The following is a 21,696-nucleotide window of genomic DNA, read 5'->3' on the forward strand; positions in this document are numbered from 1 at the left end:
ACGCATGATTCACCGGTACCTCCTCCAATTCACACCAACTTACAATCTTATCTCGATCCATCTTCACACCACTTACCACAACGACAAGTACAACTTTCCCGAGAAGTCCAAATCCAGGACGGTAGCCCCCACTTGTAACGTTCAGTTATATTGGCTCATGTATGTCTAGGGGAAATCCAGCCCAGCACATGCCTCAACACTCCCCACAGGGTCGGTTGCCGCCTGAATCAATCACAAACATCAATCATCAGCCAGCACACCCAGTAAATTTTAACAAATACACTTTATAGATATTACTAATTCTATGACATTAATATACATTTGATACAGAGAGGAAAGTAATGAAAAAAAAGGCGCCAACACTTATCAAAGTCCAAGTTCTTTGCGCGCTATGTTGGAGCTCAATTCGACTTCAGACGACCACCCAAATTCCGTCGACTCACAGCTCGGGACCACCCTGAGTGATCGACCGGAGCCTCTCCACACGTCCGCGGTCTTCCTCGTCTCTCCTCCGACTCCCCACCAAAACTCAGTCCACAGTCATATCATACAGCATGGTATCCGAAAACAAAATGATACATAACCACCCATTCGCTAATAGAACCCTGTTATCTCATTTTAAAGTAAAACAAACTGTTAGCGCAAACTCTCTTCAGCGTTAAAGCACAACAAAGCCGCATTCCCCAGATTAACATAACAAAGTCGCCATTTTAAATGTAACAAAAGAAAGACCCCGTACAGTTGTGACCAGGTAAGATCCTCAGAGACCCTGACACACAGGAACTTGAAACTGCTCACTCTCTCCACTTCTGATCCCTCTATGAGGATTGGTGTGTGTTCCTTCATCTTACCCTTCCTCAAGTTCACAATCAGCTCTTTCGTCTTACTGACATTGCGTGCAAGGTTGATGCTGTGACACCACTCCACTAGTTGGCATATCTCGTTCCTGTACGCCCTTTCATCTCCATCTGAGATTTTACCAACAATGGTTGTATCATCAGCAAATTTATAGATGCTATTTGAGCTATACCTAGCCACACAGTCATGGGTATTTAGAGAGTAGAGCAATGGGCTAAGCACACACCCCTGAGGTGCACCAGTGTTGATCGCTAGCGAGGATATGTTATCACCAATCTGCACAGATTGTGATCTTCCAGTAGGAAGTTGAGGATCCAATTGCAGAGGGAGGTACAGAGGTCCAGGTTCTGTAACGTCTCAATCAGGATTGTGGGAATGTTGGTATTAAATGTTGAGCTATAGTCGATGAACATCATCCTGACATAGGTGTTTGTGTTGTCCAGGTGGTCTAAAGCCGCGTGAAGAACCATTGAGATTGCATCTGCAGTTGACCTATTGTGACAGTAGGCAAATTGCAATGGGTCCAGGTCCTGCTGAGGCAGGAGTTCAGTCTAGTCATGATCAACTTCTCAAAGCATTTCATAACTGTAGATGTGAGTGCTCGCAGGTGATAGTCATAAAGGCAGCTCACATTATTCTTCTTAGGCAGTGGTATAATTGTTGCTTTTTTGAAGCAAATGGGAACTTCTGCTCGTAGCAGTGAGAGGTTGAAAATGTCCTTGAATGCTCCCGCCATTTAGTTGGCACAGGTTTTCAGAGCCTTACCGGGTACTCCATTGGGACCTTCTGCCTTGCAAGGGTTCACTGTCTTTAAAGACAGTCTAACATCGGCCTCTGAGACATAGATTTCAGGGTTATCAGGTGCAGCAGGGATCTTCACAGCTGAAGTTAAAAGCAGGCATAGAAGGCATTGAGTTCATCTGGTAGTTAGGGTGTTTCAGGACGTGATAGAGTGAGAGGGATTAAAGAGGGAGAGGTGGCGTTACTAATCGGGAAAATGTCTTGGCAGTGCTCCATCGGTACAGACTGGAGAACTTGTCTAGTGAGGCATTATGGATGGAACAGTAATAAGAGAGGTATTACCACGTTAATGCAATTTAATGTGGATAAATGTGAAGTTATCCACTTTGGTGGTAAAAATAGGAAAACAGATTATTATCTGAAAGGTGGCTGATTAGGAAAAGGGGAGGTGCAACGAGACCTGGATGTCATTATACACCAGTCATTGAAAGTGGGCATGCAGGTACAGCAGGCGGTGAAAAAGGCGAATGGTATGCTGGCATTTATAGCGAGAGGATTCGAGTACAGGAGCAGGGAGGTACTACTGCAGTTGTACAAGGCCTTGGTGAGACCACACCTGGAGTATTGTGTGCAGTTTTGGTCCCCTAATCTGAGGAAAGACATCTTTGCCTTAGAGGGAGTACAAAGAAGGTTCACCAGATTGATTCCTGGGATGGCAGGACTTTCATTGAAGAAAGACTGGATGAACTGGGCTTGTACTCGTTGGAATTTAGAAGATTGAGGGGGGATCTGATTGAAACGTATAAGATCCTAAAGGGATTGGACAGGCTAGATGCAGGAAGATTGTTCCCGATGTTGGGGAAGTCCAGAACGAGGGGTCACAGTTTGAGGATAGAGGGGAAGCCTTTTAGGACCGAGATTAGGAAAAACTTCTTCACACAGAGAATGGTGAATCTGTGGAATTCTCTGCCACAGGAAACTGTTGAGGCCAGTTCATTGGCTATATTTAAGAGGGAGTTAGATATGGCCCTTGTGGCTACGGGGGTCAGGGGGTATGAAGGGAAGGCTGGGGCGGGGTTCTGAGTTGGATGATCAGCCATGATCATAATAAATGGCGGTGCAGGCTCGAAGGGACGAATGGCCTACTCCTGCACCTATTTTCTATGTTTCTATGTTAATGGAGCTACAATACAGACAACCCAACAGACCGTGGGATTTAGAGGGACGAATTTCTAGAGAGATCGTAAACTGTTGCATGAAACATAAGGTTGTTTTCGTAGGTGTGTTTAACTTTACACATATTGTGGAAATATTGTAAAATCCCATATTGTAAAAGGACAAGATGGGATAGAGTTTGTCAAATGTTATCATAAATGTTTCCTTAATCAGTATGTGAACTGCGGTTACGGAATGACACAGGGCAGGTGATAGAAGTTTGTGTAGTGATCTTTGCATAGTGATCACAATGCCATTAGGTTCAAAGTAATTATGAAAAAAGATGGGCCTGGTCCATGTGTTCAGATTCTAAATTGGAGAAAGGCCAATTTTGATGCTATCAGAACGGATCTGGCAAGTGGGGATTGGGACAGGCTGTTTTCTGGCATAGGTGTACTTGGTAAGTAGGAGGGCTTCAAAAGTGAAAATTTTAACATATAAAACTTGTATGTGCCTGTCAGAATAGAAGGTAAGTATAACAGGTATGGGCAACCTAGTTTTCAAGAGATATTGAGGTCATGGGTTTTAATAAAAAGTTGTGTTGCAGGTATAGGCAGGTAGGAACAAAGATTGCTTATAGAGTATAAGAAATGCCGGAGAACACTTTAGAGAGAGAAATCGGGAGGTTGACTTAGCAGACAAGGTAAAGTAGAATCCTAAGGGATTCTGCAGATAATGTTAAGAGCAGAAGGATTGCAAGGACAAACTTGGTCCTCTGGAAAATCAGAATGGTAATCCATGCATTGAATCTAAAGAGATGGGGGAGATCTGTATTTACTCAGGAGATGGACACAGATTCTATAAAAGTAAAGAAAACAGCATCAAATTTATGGGCTGCATACATATTGCAGAGGTGGAGATGTTTGCTGTCTTGAGCCAAATTAGGGTGGATCAATCACCAGGGTTTCCCTTGGACCCTGTGAGAGGCAAGTGCAGAAATTACAAGGTCCCTAACAGAGATATTTAGTAGCAGGCGAGGTGCTGGAGGATTGGAGAATAGCTAATGCTGTTCTGCTGTTTAAGAAAGGCTCTAAAAATAAAACAGGAAACTGAGCCTGACATCAGTAATGGGAAAGCTACTGGAAGGTATTCTAAGGGACTGGATATATGAGTATTTGGATAGATATAGACTGATCAAGGATAGTCAACATGGCTTTGTGCATGGTAGGTTGTGTCTAACCAATCTTATAGAGCTTTTCGAGGAGGTTACCAGGAAAGTTGGTGAAGGCAAGGCAGTGGATGTTGTCTACACAGACTTCAGCAAAGCATTTGACAAGTTCCCTCATGAGAGGTTGGTCAAGAAGGTCCAGTCGCTCAGCATTCAAGATGAGGTGGTGTTTCATATCGGTCTGTCTTGAAAGACAATAGGTGAAGCTCATCATCATCTCAAGTTTGGGTGGAAGGTATGGAGATCCTGAGATGCCCAATCGTCAAGATCCTCCTCTTGGCCTCACCATTGTAGTCTAAGGAAAAGCTTATGTAGCAATACATTTGGCACCAGCTTGGCTGCATGAGCTGCCAGAAGGATGTTCAATAACGTCCAACCACTCTGGTTTTCCTGTCTGGGTTTACTCCCATAGCCTTCATCTCTTCCGAGGCTACCCACAAGGCAGTGGCTATTTACCCTTAGTTGGGGATCTGGTTCACGAGCATCAGGGTGTGTCCACACACTGGTGGGCCTGCGTGCTCCATGTGCAGGAGCCAGACCTCCTCCCCATCCTCTGTAGTTCAGCCCGAGTCCAAAAGGAGTTCAGTTTCTGTGTGTTGCCAGCAAGGAGGCAGTACATGAGGCTTGCTGTTGGAGAGGCTATATACTGGCAAGGGGAGACTTAGACATTCATCTTTCCTTTTCACAAGACTACTAGCCAGCGGTGGAAGCCGAAAGTGAGAGCGACAAGCACTATCCAAAACACTACCACACTAGACACAGCACACAGCCATTTTGACACCAAGATGAGGTAGTAAATTGGATTAGACATTGGCTTTGTGGGTGAATCTAGAGAGTGGTAGTAGATGGTCAACTCTCCGACTGGAGGCCTGTGACTAGTGGTGTGCCACAGGATTAGTGATGGGTCCATTGCTGTTTGTCATTTATATCAACAATCTGGATGATAATGTGATTAACTGGATCACTGCATCGCAGGTTGATACGTTCATAAAGAAAGCTTTTGGCACATTGGTCTTCATCGAGTACAGGAGATGAGATGTAATTTTGAAGTTGTATAAGACATTGGTGAGGCCTAATTTGGAACAGTGTGTGCAGTTTTGGTCTCTTACCTACAGGAAAGATGTAAATAAAGTTGAAAGAGTACAAAGAAAATTTACAAGGATGTTGCCACGTCTGGAAGACTTGAGTTATATGGAAAGATTGAATAGGTTAGGACTTTATTCTTTTGAACATAGAAGATTGAGAGGAGATTTGATAGAGATATACAAAATAATGAGGGGTATGGATAGGGTAAATGCAAGCAGGCTTTTTCCACTGTAACTGTAACTAAAGGTCATAGGTTAAGGGTGAAAGGTGAAAAGTTTAAGGGGAACATGAATCAGACTCAAGTTTATTTTCACCTGCATGTGATATATTATGATCAGAGATTAAGGGACCTAGGGCTTTACTCTTTGGAGAGGAGGAGGATGAGAGGAGACATGATGGAGGTATACAAGATATTAAGAGGAATAGATAGAGTGGACAGCCAGCGCCTCTTCCTCAGGGTACCACTGCTCAATACAAGAGGACATGGCATTAAGGTAAGGGGTGGAAAGTTCAAGTGGGATATTAGAGGAAGCTTTTCTACTCAGAAAGTGGTTGGTGCGTGGAATGCACTGCCTGAGTCAGTGGTGGAGGCAGATACACTAGTGAAATTTAAGAGACTGCTAGACAGGTATATGAAGGAATTTAAGGTGGGGGGGCTATATGAGAGGCAGGGTTTAAGGGTCAGCACAACATTATGGGCCGAAGAGCCTGTGCTGTACTATTAGCAGCAGCAGGTCAATGCAATACATAATATAGAAGAGAAAATAAAATAATAATAAGTAAATCAATTACAGTATATGTACATTGAATAGATTAAAAATCGTGCCAAAAGCCAGAAATAATATATTTTTAAAAAAGCGAGGTAGTGTTCATAGCTTCAATGTCCATTTAGGAATTGGATGGCAGAGGAGAAGAAGCTGTTCCTGAATCGCTGAGTGTGTGCCTTCAGGCTTCTGTACCTCCAACCTGATGGTAACAGTGAGAAAAGGCCGTGTCCTGGGTGCTGGAGGTCCTTAATAATGGACGCAGCCTTTCTGAGATGCCACTTCCTAAAGATGTCCTGGGTACTTTGTAGGCTAGTACCCACGATGGAGCTGACTAGATTTACAACCTTCTGCATTCATTCAGAGGGTCGTGAGATTGTGGAATGAGTTGCAGTGCAAATGATATATACAATCTTGATTTCAATGTTTAAGAGAAGTTTGAATAGGTACATTGATTGTAGGGGTATGGTCCCTGTGCAGGTCAATAAGAGTAGGCATTTTAAATAGCTCAGCACAGACTAGATGGGCCAAAGGTCCTGTTTCTTTTCAATGACTAAATATCGAGAATATAAGATGAAGTATCATTGAAAATGAGTCCATAGGTTGTGGGAACCATTCAGTGATGGGGCAAGTGAAGTTAAATGAAGTTATCTCCACTGGTTCACAAGTCTGATGGTTAAGGGGTAATACAAGGGGCAAAATTAAGGTTGTACAAGTTCTTAAGCACAGTTTGGGAAAGAATTATTTAAAAGAAACTGCATAGTCTGTGGTGCTGGTGGCAGTTGAAGCAAAAACTGTTAACTAAGTTGTCTTGGTGCTGAGGGCATCTTTGGGTCAGTGCCCAAGCTGTTCAAAAACAAAAACTTATCCTTCAAGGACATCCCCATGTTCTATCCCTACCATGTCCAGCATCCCCATTTCTGTGTTTGTTGACAGGAATCAATGAATTATAAAATCACATATTTAGAATAGTATTATCTAAAATATAAACCTATGCTGTTGAGAACAGAAATAATACAGTATCAAGTGGGTGACCGGAGTATATGCATATAAAATAGTTAATGTTAACAGTGAAATTTTAAACAGAAGTTAATCTGGTAATGATTAGCCAAAATTTGGTCACTGTCAATTTAGTTAAATATGAAAACAAAACTATGTTAAAATTGTATCGGACAACTGTTGCAATAATTTTGAAATGACATACAATATTGTCCAGAGGCTATCGTGGAGCAGCCTGGGAAACTTCACGTAAGTATTGTCCTCATCCCCTTAACAGTGTTAATCCTATGATGTTTTAATTGGTTTTGGCAATATTGCACAACACTCACAATTTTACTTAGCTCTTCTCATCTCACACAAGTAACAGTATACATTTTGTAACAGTATGTAATTTATTTAAAATGACATTTATTAAACAAGCATCCCCACTTTTAGGGAGAGAGGGGAACGTCGACTCAGACCATGAGAGGCCTGCGTCGGGCATTTTCGTGCCTTACAAGGAGCAGATTGGAAGTCTGTGTGGGGCGCCACTCCTCGCACAGACTAGAGCAATGTGTGATTAAGTGCCTTGCTCAAGGGCACAAACACGCAGCCACAGCTGAGGCTTGAACTAGCAACCTTGAGGTAACTAGACGAATACCTTAACCACTTGGCCAAGTGCCCACTTTTAGAGTACTTTTGAAAACCGTTACTCACTCGTTCTACATATTCATTACCATCATTGTGTTTTGTATGGTGCTGTATCTTATGCCAATCTAGTGTGAGGGAAACATTTTCATAGAGCTGCTACTAGATTAGTTCAAATTAGGTCAACATTTTGTTCATCTCCTCTGCATCCTTCTGCCTTCTGTCTCCCATAGTGCTATTGGGAGCTGAAACATTGACTGTTTATTCATTTACATAGATGCTATTTGACCTGCAAGTTCCTCCACCATTTTGTGTGTGCCACGCTGGAGGAAGCTTGTATTCCAGCAGCAGTCTCAGTCCCTTCCTCAAATATGAGCTGTCTAGAATTTAGAATTGATCAGCTACCAGGGCTGAATTCCTTTCTCCCGTGTACCAAAGTTAAGGGGCTAGCCATCTTGCTGGTACCTCTGAGTAACTGTCATTGCTGATTAACTGGACCTTGAACACACGCATCATAGTTTATTTTACTTGTGCACAAGGAGAGCAGCGAGGTCCCTGTCACCACACTGTTCTGAAGTGAACAGAGAAATGCCATTTTTATACAGGATTGACTGGCAGTTACAAATATTGACCATTTGGTGAGCTGCATATGTTTCAATTCCTTGCTTGCAGGACAAATCGCCATTCACAAATCAGGTATTAAAAGTTAATAGAAACTACAAGCTGGCAACCAATGATACTTTGAAGTTAGTAAAGCAATTTCCCCTTGGTGTGTGTGTGTGTGTGTGTGTGTGTTTCACATCCTTCTGTTTTATTCTTATCTCATCTCCAGTAAGTGAAAATGGCTCCAAGAATCTGCTCTGTAAAGGGAGGCTATGCACTTCAGTGATGAATAAATCTTCTCTGCTTCCAGGCGGGTACAGATATCAATTGTAACTGATCTTTCAATGACAAACTCTGCCATCATCTTCAGAGATGATGCCTACTCATGTCTAGTCCAGTGTTATACATAACACTCTCACCCCCACCTCCCCCATCATCAGTCCCTCCTGATTGGTTAGTCCTCATCCAATCAGTCATTTTATGCTGTTGAAGTCAATCCTATAGCCATTACGAATGCAATACTCTGCTACTGCCAATTTCACAATAGCAATAGGATTGACTTTGGTACATAACTACTGTGTTGTACCAGTGGTTTCTGGGACCATCAGGTGAAGGAAGCCTTTGAAATAAAAACAGAGGAAAAGAATTTTAACAAAGATAAAGGTCTTGCTCCAAGTAAGAGCTGGAATTCAATTGTAAACAAGATGGAACAGTGGAAGCCTGATTGGATGAGGACTAACCGTTCAGGAGCGACGGATGACAGGAGTATATATTCCAGCGGACTAGATGTGTAGAGGTATTATCCCTGATGAAGATGGCAGAGTTTGTCATCGAAAGATCGGTTAAAGTTGATACTTGTGCCTGGCTGGAAGCTTGAGAAGAGCTTATTTATCTCTGAAAACATTGGGTACTTTTTCTCTTCAAAGACCTTTCTTGCCTGGGCCCTCTGCACTGTGTTTGCAATCTAACTTTGTCTGGATGTTGTTAACCCTTGCCTTGCCACAACTTCTACAGTGTAATCCCAGTTGACAGATTTGGAAAATCTGTTGTACTTGTCACTGCCCCGTTGAGCTCTTATAGAGCCAACTGGCTCATACAAGTTTTCTGAGCCTCCCACAGCTGAATTATGGTGGGAAGTTGTGCTTCTGTTGTATTTGTGGGTTGCAAAATTTTCCTCAATTACATTCCTAGCATTCAGAAGATCTAGCAGAGCACTAAATTTTCAGTGGGATTAATGTAGATCACTTAGACAGTTGTGTCTGACTGCACCTTTATTTATTCATTAATTGACGTGCAGTGACTTGGATCCACTCCACTTAGCTTACTATCACAACAAGTCAATAGGAGATGCCGTTTCATAGGCTGTTAACTCAATCCTGGAACATTCGGACAGTGAAGATGCGTACATCAGGGTGCTGTTGACTGTAGCTCTGCATTCAAAACTATCATCCCCTCAAAGCTAATCAGTAAGCTGCAAGACCTATGATTAATACCTCCTTGTGCAACTGGATCCTCAATTTCCTCACTTGCAGACCCTAGTCAGTTCAGATTGGCAGCAACATCTCTTCCACAGTCAGCATCAGCACGGGTGCACCACAAGGCTGTGTGCTTAGCCCCCTGTTCTGCTCGCTTTATACTTATGACTGCGAGGTTAATGCCATAATTACCTTTTGCTGACAACACCACTGTGGTTGGCTGAATCAAAGGTGGTGACAAATCAGCGTAAAGGAGGAAGATTTTGCGGAGGGCAGAGCTTAGGATGGTGGCACCCTACGGCGACTTCTCTGCTTGCATCTTCAGAGGCAGCTCTATTTCTATCTTTAATATCTCTTTTTTTTCCTTTTCGGGGTTCTTTTGAAGACCCTGACCCAGTTCTTGGCAGAAATGGGACCTGCTCTTGGGGTCTTACGATCGGCCACCTTTCGGTATCCCAAGGACTCGGCTTAGAAGACTAGCACACCTTCAGGGTGCCAGATTTTTGTGGCTTTGGAGGCGGGCGGACTCGAGGCCAGTGCGTCATGGGAGACGGAAGATCGTAAGGAGCGAGCTAGCTACTGGCTGTGTACCCAGAGACCCAAGTTCTTCAAGCACAGAGCTCGAAAAAAGCGACGCATCCGACTTTTAACACCATGAATTGGCGAGTTATCTTACTGCACATACTATTTACTACAAATTGCTATAATTTGCACTTTGCACTTTCAGACAGATTTTCAGTAAAGATTTTTACTCATGTATGTGAAGAATGTAAGAAATAAAGCCAATTCAATTCAATTTCATTTCATTCCATTCCTCCCTCCTCCCCAGTTCAACATGTGGATGAACACAGGCTACCACTGTCTACATCCCCTCCTTGCCCTGCACCTAACATCCACATCTCCAGATACCAACTGCTATCGTTCCAATCTTCACCTTCCACCAGCCCCCACATTCCATCAACTTCCCAGTCATCATGGACTCACCTTCACTACTGAGGAGATGAGAAGGGCTCTGGGGAAACTCAGACACGGCAAAGAATTGGGACCAGATGGTATGAACCCCCAAGGTCCTGAAGGAGTGTGCTGAGTAGCTGTGTGGAGTTCTCCAACTCATCTTCAATCTGAATCTCAGCCTGGAAAGGGTCCTGACTATGTGGAAAATATCATGTGTGGTTTCAGTACCCAATAAGGGCCAACCAAAAGTCTTGAATGCGTACCGTCCAGTGGCCCTGACCTCCCACAACATGAAGACCCTAGAGAGGCTGGTCATGGTTCACCTCCAACCCCTGGTCAGATCATCCATCAATCCTCATGCAGTTTGCCTACCAGGAGCACATTGGAGTCGATAAGGTTGTCATCTACCTGCTGTACAGAGCCTGCTCTCATTTGGATAAGCAGGCAGCACCGTGAGGACCATCACACACAAAATTTCAGCCTGAAACATCGACTGTGCTTTTTTCCATAGTTGCTGCCTGCCCCGCTGAGTTCCTCCAGCATTTTATTTGTGTGGCTCAGATTTCCGGCATCTGCAGATCTTCTCTTGACTGTGAGGATCATGTTTTTTGATTTCTCAAGTGCCTTCAATACTATACACCCCTCATTGCTGGGGGGGAAAGCTCAGTTCAATGCAGTTTGGCACTTCCATTGTATCCTGAATAATGGACGAGCTGACTGGCAGACTGCAGTTTGTGTGGCTTCAGAGCTGTGTGTGAGACATGGTTATAAACAGTACTGGCTCCCTTCCTGTTTGCCCTGTATACCTCGGACTTTAGGTATAACACTGAGTCATGTCATCTGTAGAAATTCTCTGATGACTCGGCAATAGTTGGGTGTGTAAAGGGAGGCCAGGAGGATGAATACAGGCCCCTGCTGGAGGACTTTCTCAAATGGTGCAAGCTGAATCATCTGCGGCTCAACATCTGTAAGACAAAGGAGATGGTGACGGACTTTAGGAAGACTAAGCCTGCACTGCTTCCTGTTACTATTCACCTGAATGACATGGATGTGGTGAGGACCTACAAAAGTACCTGGGGGTGCATTTGGATGACAGACCTGAGTGGAACACCAACACAGAGGCTCTGTACGAGAAGGGGCAGAGTCACCTCCACTTCTTGAGGAGACTGAGGTCCTTTGGAGTATGCTGGCGTCTCCGTTACACGTTCTACCAGTCTGTTGTCGCCAATACAATCTTCTCTGTTGTGGTGTGCTGGGGCAATGGCATCAACACAAGTGATGCCAACAGGCTCAATAAACTGATTAGAAAGGCTGGCTCTGTTATAGGAGTCAAATTGGACACACTGGAGGCTGTGGCAGAACAAAGGACCCTACAGAAAATCCTGAGAATTCTGGATAATGTCTCTCACCCTCTGTATGCCATTTGGCTGAACAGAGGAGAACTTTTGGTAATCAACTAAGACAACTGTGCTGCTCCAAGAAGCGCTATATGAGGTCATTCTTACTCTCGGCCCATGGGCTCTATAATGAGTTATCTATAGCTGGGAAAGTGATGACCCCCTTGTTAAACTGATTGAGGTAACTTATTTTTTATTCTTTACTTCCCTTCTAATATTTGTTTATTTGTATATCTGTCCTCTTGTAATGGTATTATGACACTGTAATTTCCTTTGGGATCAATAAATATCTATATATTGTCCATCCACCTATCTATCTATCTTTCATCTACCCATCTATTTTTGTTTACACATTGGATTTTACTGATTTTATTCTCCCCTCTTCCATAAGATTAAGTGGGTGGGGGAGAGTCCTAAGTGACGTGCCCAACGTGATTGGATGGTTTGATGAACATGCTGACACATCCATGCTGATTATTGTAAAATTAAATGTAATAGTGAATTATTGTGTTTTCCAGAGAAATTGAAAATTCTATCTCTCGGAAGAAACAACATAAAGAATTTGAATGGTCTGGTAAGTTAATAACAGATTGACTATTTGATTTTAACGTCCTTAATTAAAATCTAAACTTCTTTCTGTAATGGTGTAGTAAAGTTGGAATCAGGTTTGATATCACTGGCATATGTTATGAAATTTGTTTGGTGTTAGCAGTACCTTGCAATAGGTAGACACACGTATACACACACATATACATACACACACACACACACACACACACACACACACACACACACACACACACACACCCTCCCCCCCCCACCTCCAATAGTGAGGTAGTGATCATGGGTTCATTGTCCATTCAGAAATCTGATAGAGGAGGGGAAGAAACTGTTCCTGAAACATTAAGTGTGTATCTTCAGGCTTCCATACCACCTCCTAGATGGTAGCAAAAAGAAGAGGGTACATCCTGGATGATGGGGATTATTAATGGTGGGTGCCACATTCCTGAGCCATTGCCTTTTGAAGGTGTCATTGATTTAGGGGATGCTCATGCCCAAGATGAAACTGGCTAAGTTTACAACTTTCTACAGTTCTTTCCGATTCCATGCAGTGTCCCCTCCATACCAGATGGTGAAACAACCAGTTAGAATGCTCCCTATGGTACACCTGTATAAATTTTTGAGAGTCTTTGTTAAGTCTCCTCAAATTCCAAATGAAATACAGCTGCTGGTGTGCTTTCTTTGTAATGCATCGATAAGTTGGACCCAGGATAGATCTTCAGACATGTTGACACCCAGGAACTTGAAACTGCTCACTGTTGATCCCTCGATGAGGACCGGTGTGTTGTCTCTCAACTTTTTCCTGAAGTCCACAATCAGTTCCTTGGTTTAGCATTGAGTGCAAGGTTATTGTGACACCACTCAAAGAGCTGATCCATCTCACTCCTGTATTCCTTGTGTTACGTACCCCGTAACTGGGTTGTCAAACCAACAGAAATGGACCACTCAGTTGGAGTCTGGATTACTGGAACTAAGAAAGTTTTATTAAAGAAATAAGCAACACAGTACTCTAATAGTAAGGATATAAATGCAACAGGTTAGCAATGAATAAACACACATGTACACAGAACTAGGATAATAGGGTCAATCAGCTCTATCGCAGTCTAGGGATAAAATGTTCAATCACAAGTGACAGAGTTCAGTTTAGTTCAGTTCGCAGTAATCGCCGTCGTGCCGTTGGAGAGAGGGAGAGAAAACGAATGAATATACAAATCGGATTCCAAACAGACCTTCGATATTCCTCGCAGTTAGCTTTCGGGCGAGCCCTTTGTAATGTCTTCTGAGGTCACCGACTGTGACCCCTCCGTTCCAGACACGATCGTTCTTCAGCGGTGAACCCGACACCCAGGCAAGGGCGGACACACACCAGGTTCCCGCCAACCATATCTTTCCACCCTGTGCGTCTATGGCTGGCCCCGCGACCAGACCTCCAAAACTCGCACCGACTTGCGGGGGCGCACCTCTTCCAGGGTCTCGTTATCTCGTGGTGTCGTGTGTGTTGTCTTAGCGAACCTGCCCGTTTTTATCCCCCTGCTGGGGTATCGCCTGTCCATCACACTTCAAACAGTTCAGGGTTCAAAAGGAGCCAGTCTTGACAGTATTCAGACCGGTGTCTCCTTCCGTTAAACTCTCTCGTCTCTTCATTAACATTTCCAAATGCTACTCCATTGTCTTACTTATCTCTCTCTCCTGAAGACAGGTGGCAGATCAACTGTTGATCCCACTGGTGCTAGCACAGGACAGTTAACATCTTAGTCTATGTGTACTTTTGTAACCCTCTTTCGTCACACTTGTCATCACCATCTGAAATTCTGTTAATAATAGTTGTGTCATTGGAAAATTTATAGATGTGGTTTGAGCTGTGCGTAGCCACACAGTCATGAGTGTAGAGAGTAGAGCAGTCTGCTAAATGTTTAACCTTGATGTGCACTAGTGTTGGTTGTCAGTGAGTTGTTATTTCTGATCCACCTTGACTGTGGTCTCCCAATGAGGAAATCGAGGGTCCAGATGCAGATGGAGGTACAGAGGCCCAGGTTTTGGAGCTTGTTAATTAGGACTAAAGGTATGATGGTGTTGAATGCTTAGCTGTAAACAATAAACAGCAGCCTGACTTGGGTATTACTACTGCCCAGGTGATCCAAGTCCAAGTGAGAGCCAGTGCAATTGCATCCACAGTAGACCTATTGTGGCAATATGCAAATTGCAATGGGTCGAGATCCTTCCTTGGACAGGAGTTGATTCTGGCCATGCCCAGCTTCTCAGACCACTGACTTCACAGTAGATGTGAGTGCAAGTGGGCAATGGTCATTGAAACACCTCATCCAGCTCTTCTTTGACACGGGTATAATTGTTGCCCTTTTGAATGGGTGGGAATCTGACTGCAACTGCGAGAGATGGAAGATATCCTTGAAAAATTCCACCAGTTGGTTGGCACAGGTTTTCAGTGCCCTACCAGATGTACCATCAGGGCCTGATGCCCTGCGAAAGTTCACATTCTTGAAACATGTTCTGATGTCACATTCCGAGACAGAGATCATGGGGTCACCAGATGCTGCAAGAATTCGCAGAAGTGTAGTTTTATTCTCTCTTTTAAAGCATGCATAAAAGGTGTTGAGCTCATTTGGGAGTGAAGCATCACAGCCATTCATGATGTTAGACTTCGTCTTGTAGGAAGTAGTAGCCTGCAAACCCTGCCAGACTTTATGTTCATCTCTAACTTCGATATGAATTTTTTTTTTGCTCTTAAAATAGCCTTCCATAGATCATACCTGGGCTTTTTGTATAGCTCTGGATCACCAGTCGTGAATGCCACAGATCTAGTTCTTTCTTGTGGGTCTGGGAGCTGGGGTTTTGCAGTCTTTTGCCAGGGAGAAAAGAGGAGAGAAAACATGCAACAGGAGAAGGTGGAGAAGCTTTCTGCTTATATTTTTCGACTCGAGAGGCAGCTAAATTGCTTGCAGCACAGAGGGGTCATTCAGGCAGCTGAGGTGGATTAGTTAAGAGTGGACCAGATAGCCAGGGGTGCCCAGTCCCAGGACCTGATTGCTTGGGGTCTCCAACAGTCTCGTAAGACACGCCCGCCCTTCCATCTTTTGTTGAAGCTACCGGGTACTCACCATACTATCTGATGTTTGGGCGCAAGGCCAGGTTGCCCATTGACCTTTGTTTTGGGACTGACGAGGGCAACTTACCACCAAAGACTTATCTGAAGTCGTGTCTGAACCTGAAGAGTTAGGTGAGGGGGTGCAGAGGTTTCAGAGAATTAGGATAGGCTGGCCTATGTAGCACCGGGGGAACAGAGTGTGACCCCTAGTGTATTGGGGAGCTATGTCACTGCCTTTCACACCTGGATTAGACTTTGTGTTTTGCAAGAAGGGCGGCGTTTCAATTCTGGTGGGGACCAACACCCCTCTTGTGAGGAGGTTCGTGAAGGCCTGCAAGCTCCATTATTGAGACAATGGCTTTGGTTGGAGTTGCAGAACCAGATTCTGTACCGGGTCATGTCACCCCCAGACTGAGGGTGCCAGTCCCTCAGAGCGGCCATTACGTTAGCAGTGAAACCTTACAGCACGTTACACGAGGATGATTCTGGAAATGAAGGGGTTAACAAATGAGTGTTTAACAGCTTTGGGCCTGTAATCACTGGAATTTAGAAGAATGTGGAGAGATCTCATTGAAACCTACTGAATGTTGAACGGACTAGATAGAATGGATGTGGAGAGGATGTTTCTTCTAGTGGGGGTATCCAGAACTAGAGGGCACAGCCTCAAAATTGAGGGTTGACCTTTTAGAACAGAGGTAAGGAGGAATTGTTTTAGCCAGAGAGTGGTGAATCTGTGGAATGCTCTGCCACAGACTGCGATGGATGCCAAGTCTGTGGGTATATTTAAGGCAGAAGTTGATCGTTTCTGATCAGTCACAGCATCAAAGGAAATGCTGTGAAGGCAGGTGTATGGAGTTGACTGGGATCTGGGATCAGCCATAATATAATGGTGGAGCAGACTTGATGGGCTGAATGGCCTAATTTTGCTTCCATGTCTTTTGGTCTTAAAGCAGTCTTGTAAGAGCACCTCCTCTTCTCTTGACCATTCCACCTTGTTCATCACCACTGGTGCTGTGGTCTTTAGTCTTTGCCTATACACCAGGAGCAGAAATACAGCCAGGTGGTAGCTCTTTCCAAAGTATGCTCGTGGGATGCCACTGTAAGCATTCATGACGGTGGTATAATGGTGGTCAAGTGTGTTGGCTCCTCTGGTTCCACAGGCAATATGTTGGTGGTTCAGAGACTTCTTCAAGCTGGCCTGGTTGAAATTCCCTGTAATAATATGGAAAGCATCTGGCTGTGCAGATTTGTGACTGCTGATCACGGTGCTCAGCTCCTCCAGTGCCTGCCAGGTGTTAAATTGAGGTGGAATGTACACCACTACCCGGCTGATGGTGGAAAATGCCCTCAGCAGATAAAATGGATGAAATTTCAGCAAGATATTCCTGGTCAGCTGGTCAGGACCGAGATAGAACTGCCATGTCTGTGCACCGTGGTGAGTTGATCATAAAGTATACTCCTTAAAAAGACTGAGTTGTCCTGCCTTTGCAGAGAATGGTGAAGTCATTTTCAGCACTGCATCCAAAATGGCAGGGGTGAACCGTGTTTCCATAAATCAGTGTACACAGCAGTCCCTGATGTCCATCTGGTACTGTATTCTTGTTCTGAGGTCTTCAAATTTAGACTGTACATTCACCAGCAAGACAGTTGGGATTAGAGGAAAAGGAGAGGAGGGGCTGCATCAAAAGCCTCTTGTTTCAATTGCACCTATAGACCGGCTTGGCTTCCATGCTTTCTTAAAGGGGAACTGCACTCACAACATGAGTCTGCAGTCTGGGACCTTCTGGATTTGAGTATCGATAGATGTTTTTAAATGTTTTGAAACAATCTGCTTACTGAAGTATGACTGTAACTGTGGATCTCAACTGTAGTAGTCCTGAATGGGGATATTTGACGATTCTCATCGGAGCTGCACGCAGAGTCGCCACTTGTTGATGCCATCAGGGATAAATTAGGTTAAAGACTACAGTGCCATATGGAGCAGAAAGGTCTCCAGTTCAGTTTGTGAGCTTGTTGATTTTTGATAAGGTAGCAGAATCCGCCAACCCCGGATTCAGGACGGCACCCGCTGACTGACTGAGCAGGAACATTTGTCATAGACTCATAGAAGAGTACAGCACAGAAGCAGGCCCATTGACCCATCTAATCAATGCCAAACCATTTAAGCTGCCTACATCCATTGACCTGCACCGGTACCATAGCCCTCCATACTCCTACCATCCATGTACCTATCCAAATTTCGCTTAAAACGTTGAAATCGAGTTCGTTTGCACCACTTGTGCTGGCAGCTCTCACAGCCCTCTGAGTGAAGAAGTTTCCCATGATATTCCCTTTAAATTTTTTAATCTTTCATCCTTAATCCATGACCTCCAGTTGTTGGCCCACCCAACCTCAGCGTAAAAAGCTTACTTGTATTTACCCTATCTGTACCCTCAAAATTTTGTATACCTCTATCAAATCTCCTCTCAATCTTCCAAGGAATAAAGTCCCAACATATTCAATCTTTCTTTATAACTCAGGTCCTCCGGACTCGACAACATCCTTGTAATTTTTCTCTGTACTCTTTCAACTTTATTTACATCTTTCTTCTAGGTAGGTGACCAAAACTACACACAATACCCCAAATTAGGCTTCACCTATCCCATCTCCTGTATTCTGTACTTTGATTTATGAAGGCCAATGTGTCAAAAGCTTTCTTTACAAACCTATCTACCTGTGACACCACTTTCAATGAATTATGGACCTGCATTCTACCTTTGTTCTACCACACTCCTAAGTGCCCAACCATTCACTCTGTAAGACCTACCCTGGTTGGTAGTACCGAAGTGCAAAACCTCGTACTTGTCTGGATTAAATTCCATCTTCCATTTCTCATCCCATTTTGCCAACTGATCCAGATCCCATTGCAAGCTATTGTAGCCTTCCTCGCTGTCCACTACACCCCCAGGCTTGGTGCCATCCACAAGTTTGCTGACCCAGTTAACCACATTATCATCCAGATCATTGATATAGATTACAAACAACAATGGACCCAGCACTGATCCCTGTGGCACTCCACTAGACACATCTCCAGTCAGAGGGAATCATCTATTACCACTCTTTGGTTTCTTGCGACTGAAACTTCTTGACCAACCTCCCATGTAGGACCTTGTCAGATGCCTTGTTAAAGTCCCCATAGACAGCATCCACTGCCTTGTCTTCATCGACTTTCTTAGTAGCTTCCTTGGAAAAACGCAATAAGATTGGTTAAACACGACCTACCACACACAAAGCCATGCCGACTCTTCTTAGATCAGTCCCTGTCTATCCAAATTCTCATATATCTGGTCCCTTAGAATATCTTCCAATAATTTTCCCACTGCTGATACCATTCTCACCAGCCTATAATTTCCTGGTTTATTTTTAGAGCTTTTCCCACCATGAGATAGACTGGAAAATCTAGAGTCCCTTGGACAACATCGGTGTCGTGGAGAGGGGAGACTTGCAGCATGGGCAACTGCCGGTCTCCCATACAACCTTACCCAGACCTGCGCCCTGGAGACCTTCCAAGGCGCAAATCCATAGTCTCACGAGACTAACGGATGCCTATATGACGACACAGCACATAATGATGATGTCATATGACACACCACACAATGATGTCATACGTCACAGCACACAATGATGTCATAAAGTAAGAGGTGCTCGGTATTCTTATTCTTAGTGGGAGGTCCTACCTCAATCTCAGAAACCCCATATATTAAAATCCAAGCCAATGTGTCCTCGATTCTCGGGACCGTACACTGGTCGGGGACTGTACGACTGTTCAGAGTTCGATAGTCCACACACTTTCCGTACCTTCCATTCTTCTTCCTGGCCACCACTATTGGAGACACATAGGGGCTTCTGGACTCAGTGATGATCCCAGCTTCCTTCAGCTTCCACAGATGCTGCCAAACATCCTCCACCTCTGCAGGTGACAGTCGCCATGACCTTTCTCTGTCACCTGGATGGTGTGGCAAGTGCTCTTGGAACAACCCACATCAAACTTGTCAGTAGAAAAGACACCTCCCAGCTTCAACATTTTCTCTATCAACCTCTTCTTCCAACCTCCAGGTACTGGGGAGTCCCCAAAGTTGAATGACTCAGCAGTCAACTTTCCCTTTTTCAGAGAGAGTTTCTCCCTGCCTTGTCTCACAAGGATATTAGACATTACTGGCACTGGAAAGAGATACACCATTGGCATTTGCTGCTTGACCCTGAGGGTGACCTCTCTCTCCGAGGTATTCCTGACAATCAATGTCATCCTGTTCACCTGTACAACTGAGATGTTGACATCCATTGCATTACTTTCATGGACTTTCCCTGTCAAAACACTTAGTTAGTGAAACCTAGTTTGCCTCTAAAAATCCAATGATAGCTCTCCTTTATTCAGATTTCTGAAGGTTACTATTAGTAATTTTTATTGATTACCATTTTAAAAGTGATTCTTTACCACTCAGGTTATGTTGGCCAACCCATGGATCCAGATTTTCCTCGGACTTCCTTCTGGGCAAGGATGTAATATTTTCACATTCCTCTATCCACTGCTATGCCAAAAAGCACGTTCCTAGCCTTCTTGCAATTCTCTTCTGAATCTCTCAGTAGCCTAGGAGGCACTTCCATCCTTCGGTCAGCTGTTCCAGTACTACTTTCTTGTCAAGTTTTTATCACATCCAATACTTTAAAAAAAAATTTGCACTACTTATTTCATTAAAATAAACCCTATTGTGACAGTAATACTCCTATTGTAAGTGGGAGGGCAGTAGGAGCCTGAAAGGAGAAAGTTGGAGAGATTTCTGAAAGCAATGCCCTGTGTCCCAAGCTGCTTTTGAGGAAGTGCATGGCCACACTGGGCTGGATGATGAGCATAAACAAGGGATGGTGTGATACACCCAGTCCAAACCAGTCGTGTTACAGCCTGGGGAAGTAGCTAGAGTGACAGGAAGCCCCAAATTTCCCAGAATGCCTGATGCCGAGGTCCTCAGTGGATGTTTTGGAAGACCATGAAGAGGAATCATGCTTACCTGCTATGGTACTGGTGAGGCCCGAACAGCCAAAGCTCTCGGTTGTACAGGTGAACAGGATGACATTGATTGTCAGGAATACCTCAGAGAGGGAAGTCACCCTCAGGGTCAGGCGGTATCTCTTTCCAGTGCCAATAATGTCTAGTGTCCCTGTGAGACAAGCCAGGGAGAATCTGTCTCCATAAAAGGGAAAGTTGACTGCCAAGTCATTCAAATTTGGGGACCCCCCAGTACCTGGAGGTTGGAAGAGGAGGTTAATAGAGAAAATGTTGAAGATGGGAAGTGTCTTTTCTACTGACAAGTTTGATGTGAGTTGTTCCAAGAGCACTCGCCACACCATCCGGATGACAGAGGACATCCTGTTCAGAGAAAGGTCATGGCAACTGTCACCTGAAGAGGTGGAGGATGTTTGGCAGCATCTGTGGAAGCAGAAGGACTCATCGCTGAATCCAGAAGCCTCTATGTGTCTCCAATAGTGGTGGCCAGGAAGAAGAATGGGAGGGTACAGATGTGTGTGGACTATCGAACTCCGAACAATTGTACAGTCCCCGACCAGTATACGGTCCCGAGAATCAAGGACACATTGGCTTGCCTGAGTGGTGCGAAGTAGTTCAGTGTGCTGGACTTGAAGTGTGGGTATTATCAGATACCTATGAGTGAGGCTGACAAAGAGGAGATGGCATTCACATGTCCAGTGGGATTCTTCCACTTTGAAATGATGCCCCAGGGCATATCGGGAGCCCTGGTGACTTTCCAGTGTGTCATGGAGAAAACAGTGGGGAATATGAACTTGCTTGAGATGTTCGTTTACCTGGATGATCTCATAGTGTTCAGTTCCACATTGGAGGAACATGAAGTGAGGCTACTGAAGGTGCTGGGCTGCCTGAAAGCTGAAGGGTTAAAACTTTCCCTGGATATGGGCCAGTTCTGCCAAACATCTGTTAGCTACATTGGGCACACAGTCTCACGGATGGAGTAGTTACAGATCCGTCTAAGATAGAGGCAGTGATCAGATAACCAAGGCCCCAGACTGTGAGCTGCCTGCGCTTGTTCCTGGGGTTCTGTGGGTGCTATCAGAGGTTCAAGTGAATCACCCTTTA

The 21,696-nt window shown here is 44.3% G+C and overlaps 1 protein-coding gene across 1 annotated transcript in view; it reads left to right on the forward strand.

The window, feature by feature from the left end:
- dnal1 (dynein, axonemal, light chain 1) overlaps positions 1–21,696 on the forward strand; it is a 114,364-nt gene that overhangs the window by 58,057 nt on the left and 34,611 nt on the right. The window contains exon 5 of the mRNA XM_063032882.1: positions 12,406–12,461. Coding sequence (XP_062888952.1) covers positions 12,406–12,461 — 56 coding nt within the window. The remainder of the gene's footprint in view (positions 1–12,405; positions 12,462–21,696) is intronic.

Source organism: Mobula hypostoma, chromosome 1 (genome assembly GCF_963921235.1).
Source record: "Mobula hypostoma chromosome 1, sMobHyp1.1, whole genome shotgun sequence".
NCBI classification, from domain to species: Eukaryota; Metazoa; Chordata; class Chondrichthyes; order Myliobatiformes; family Myliobatidae; genus Mobula; species Mobula hypostoma.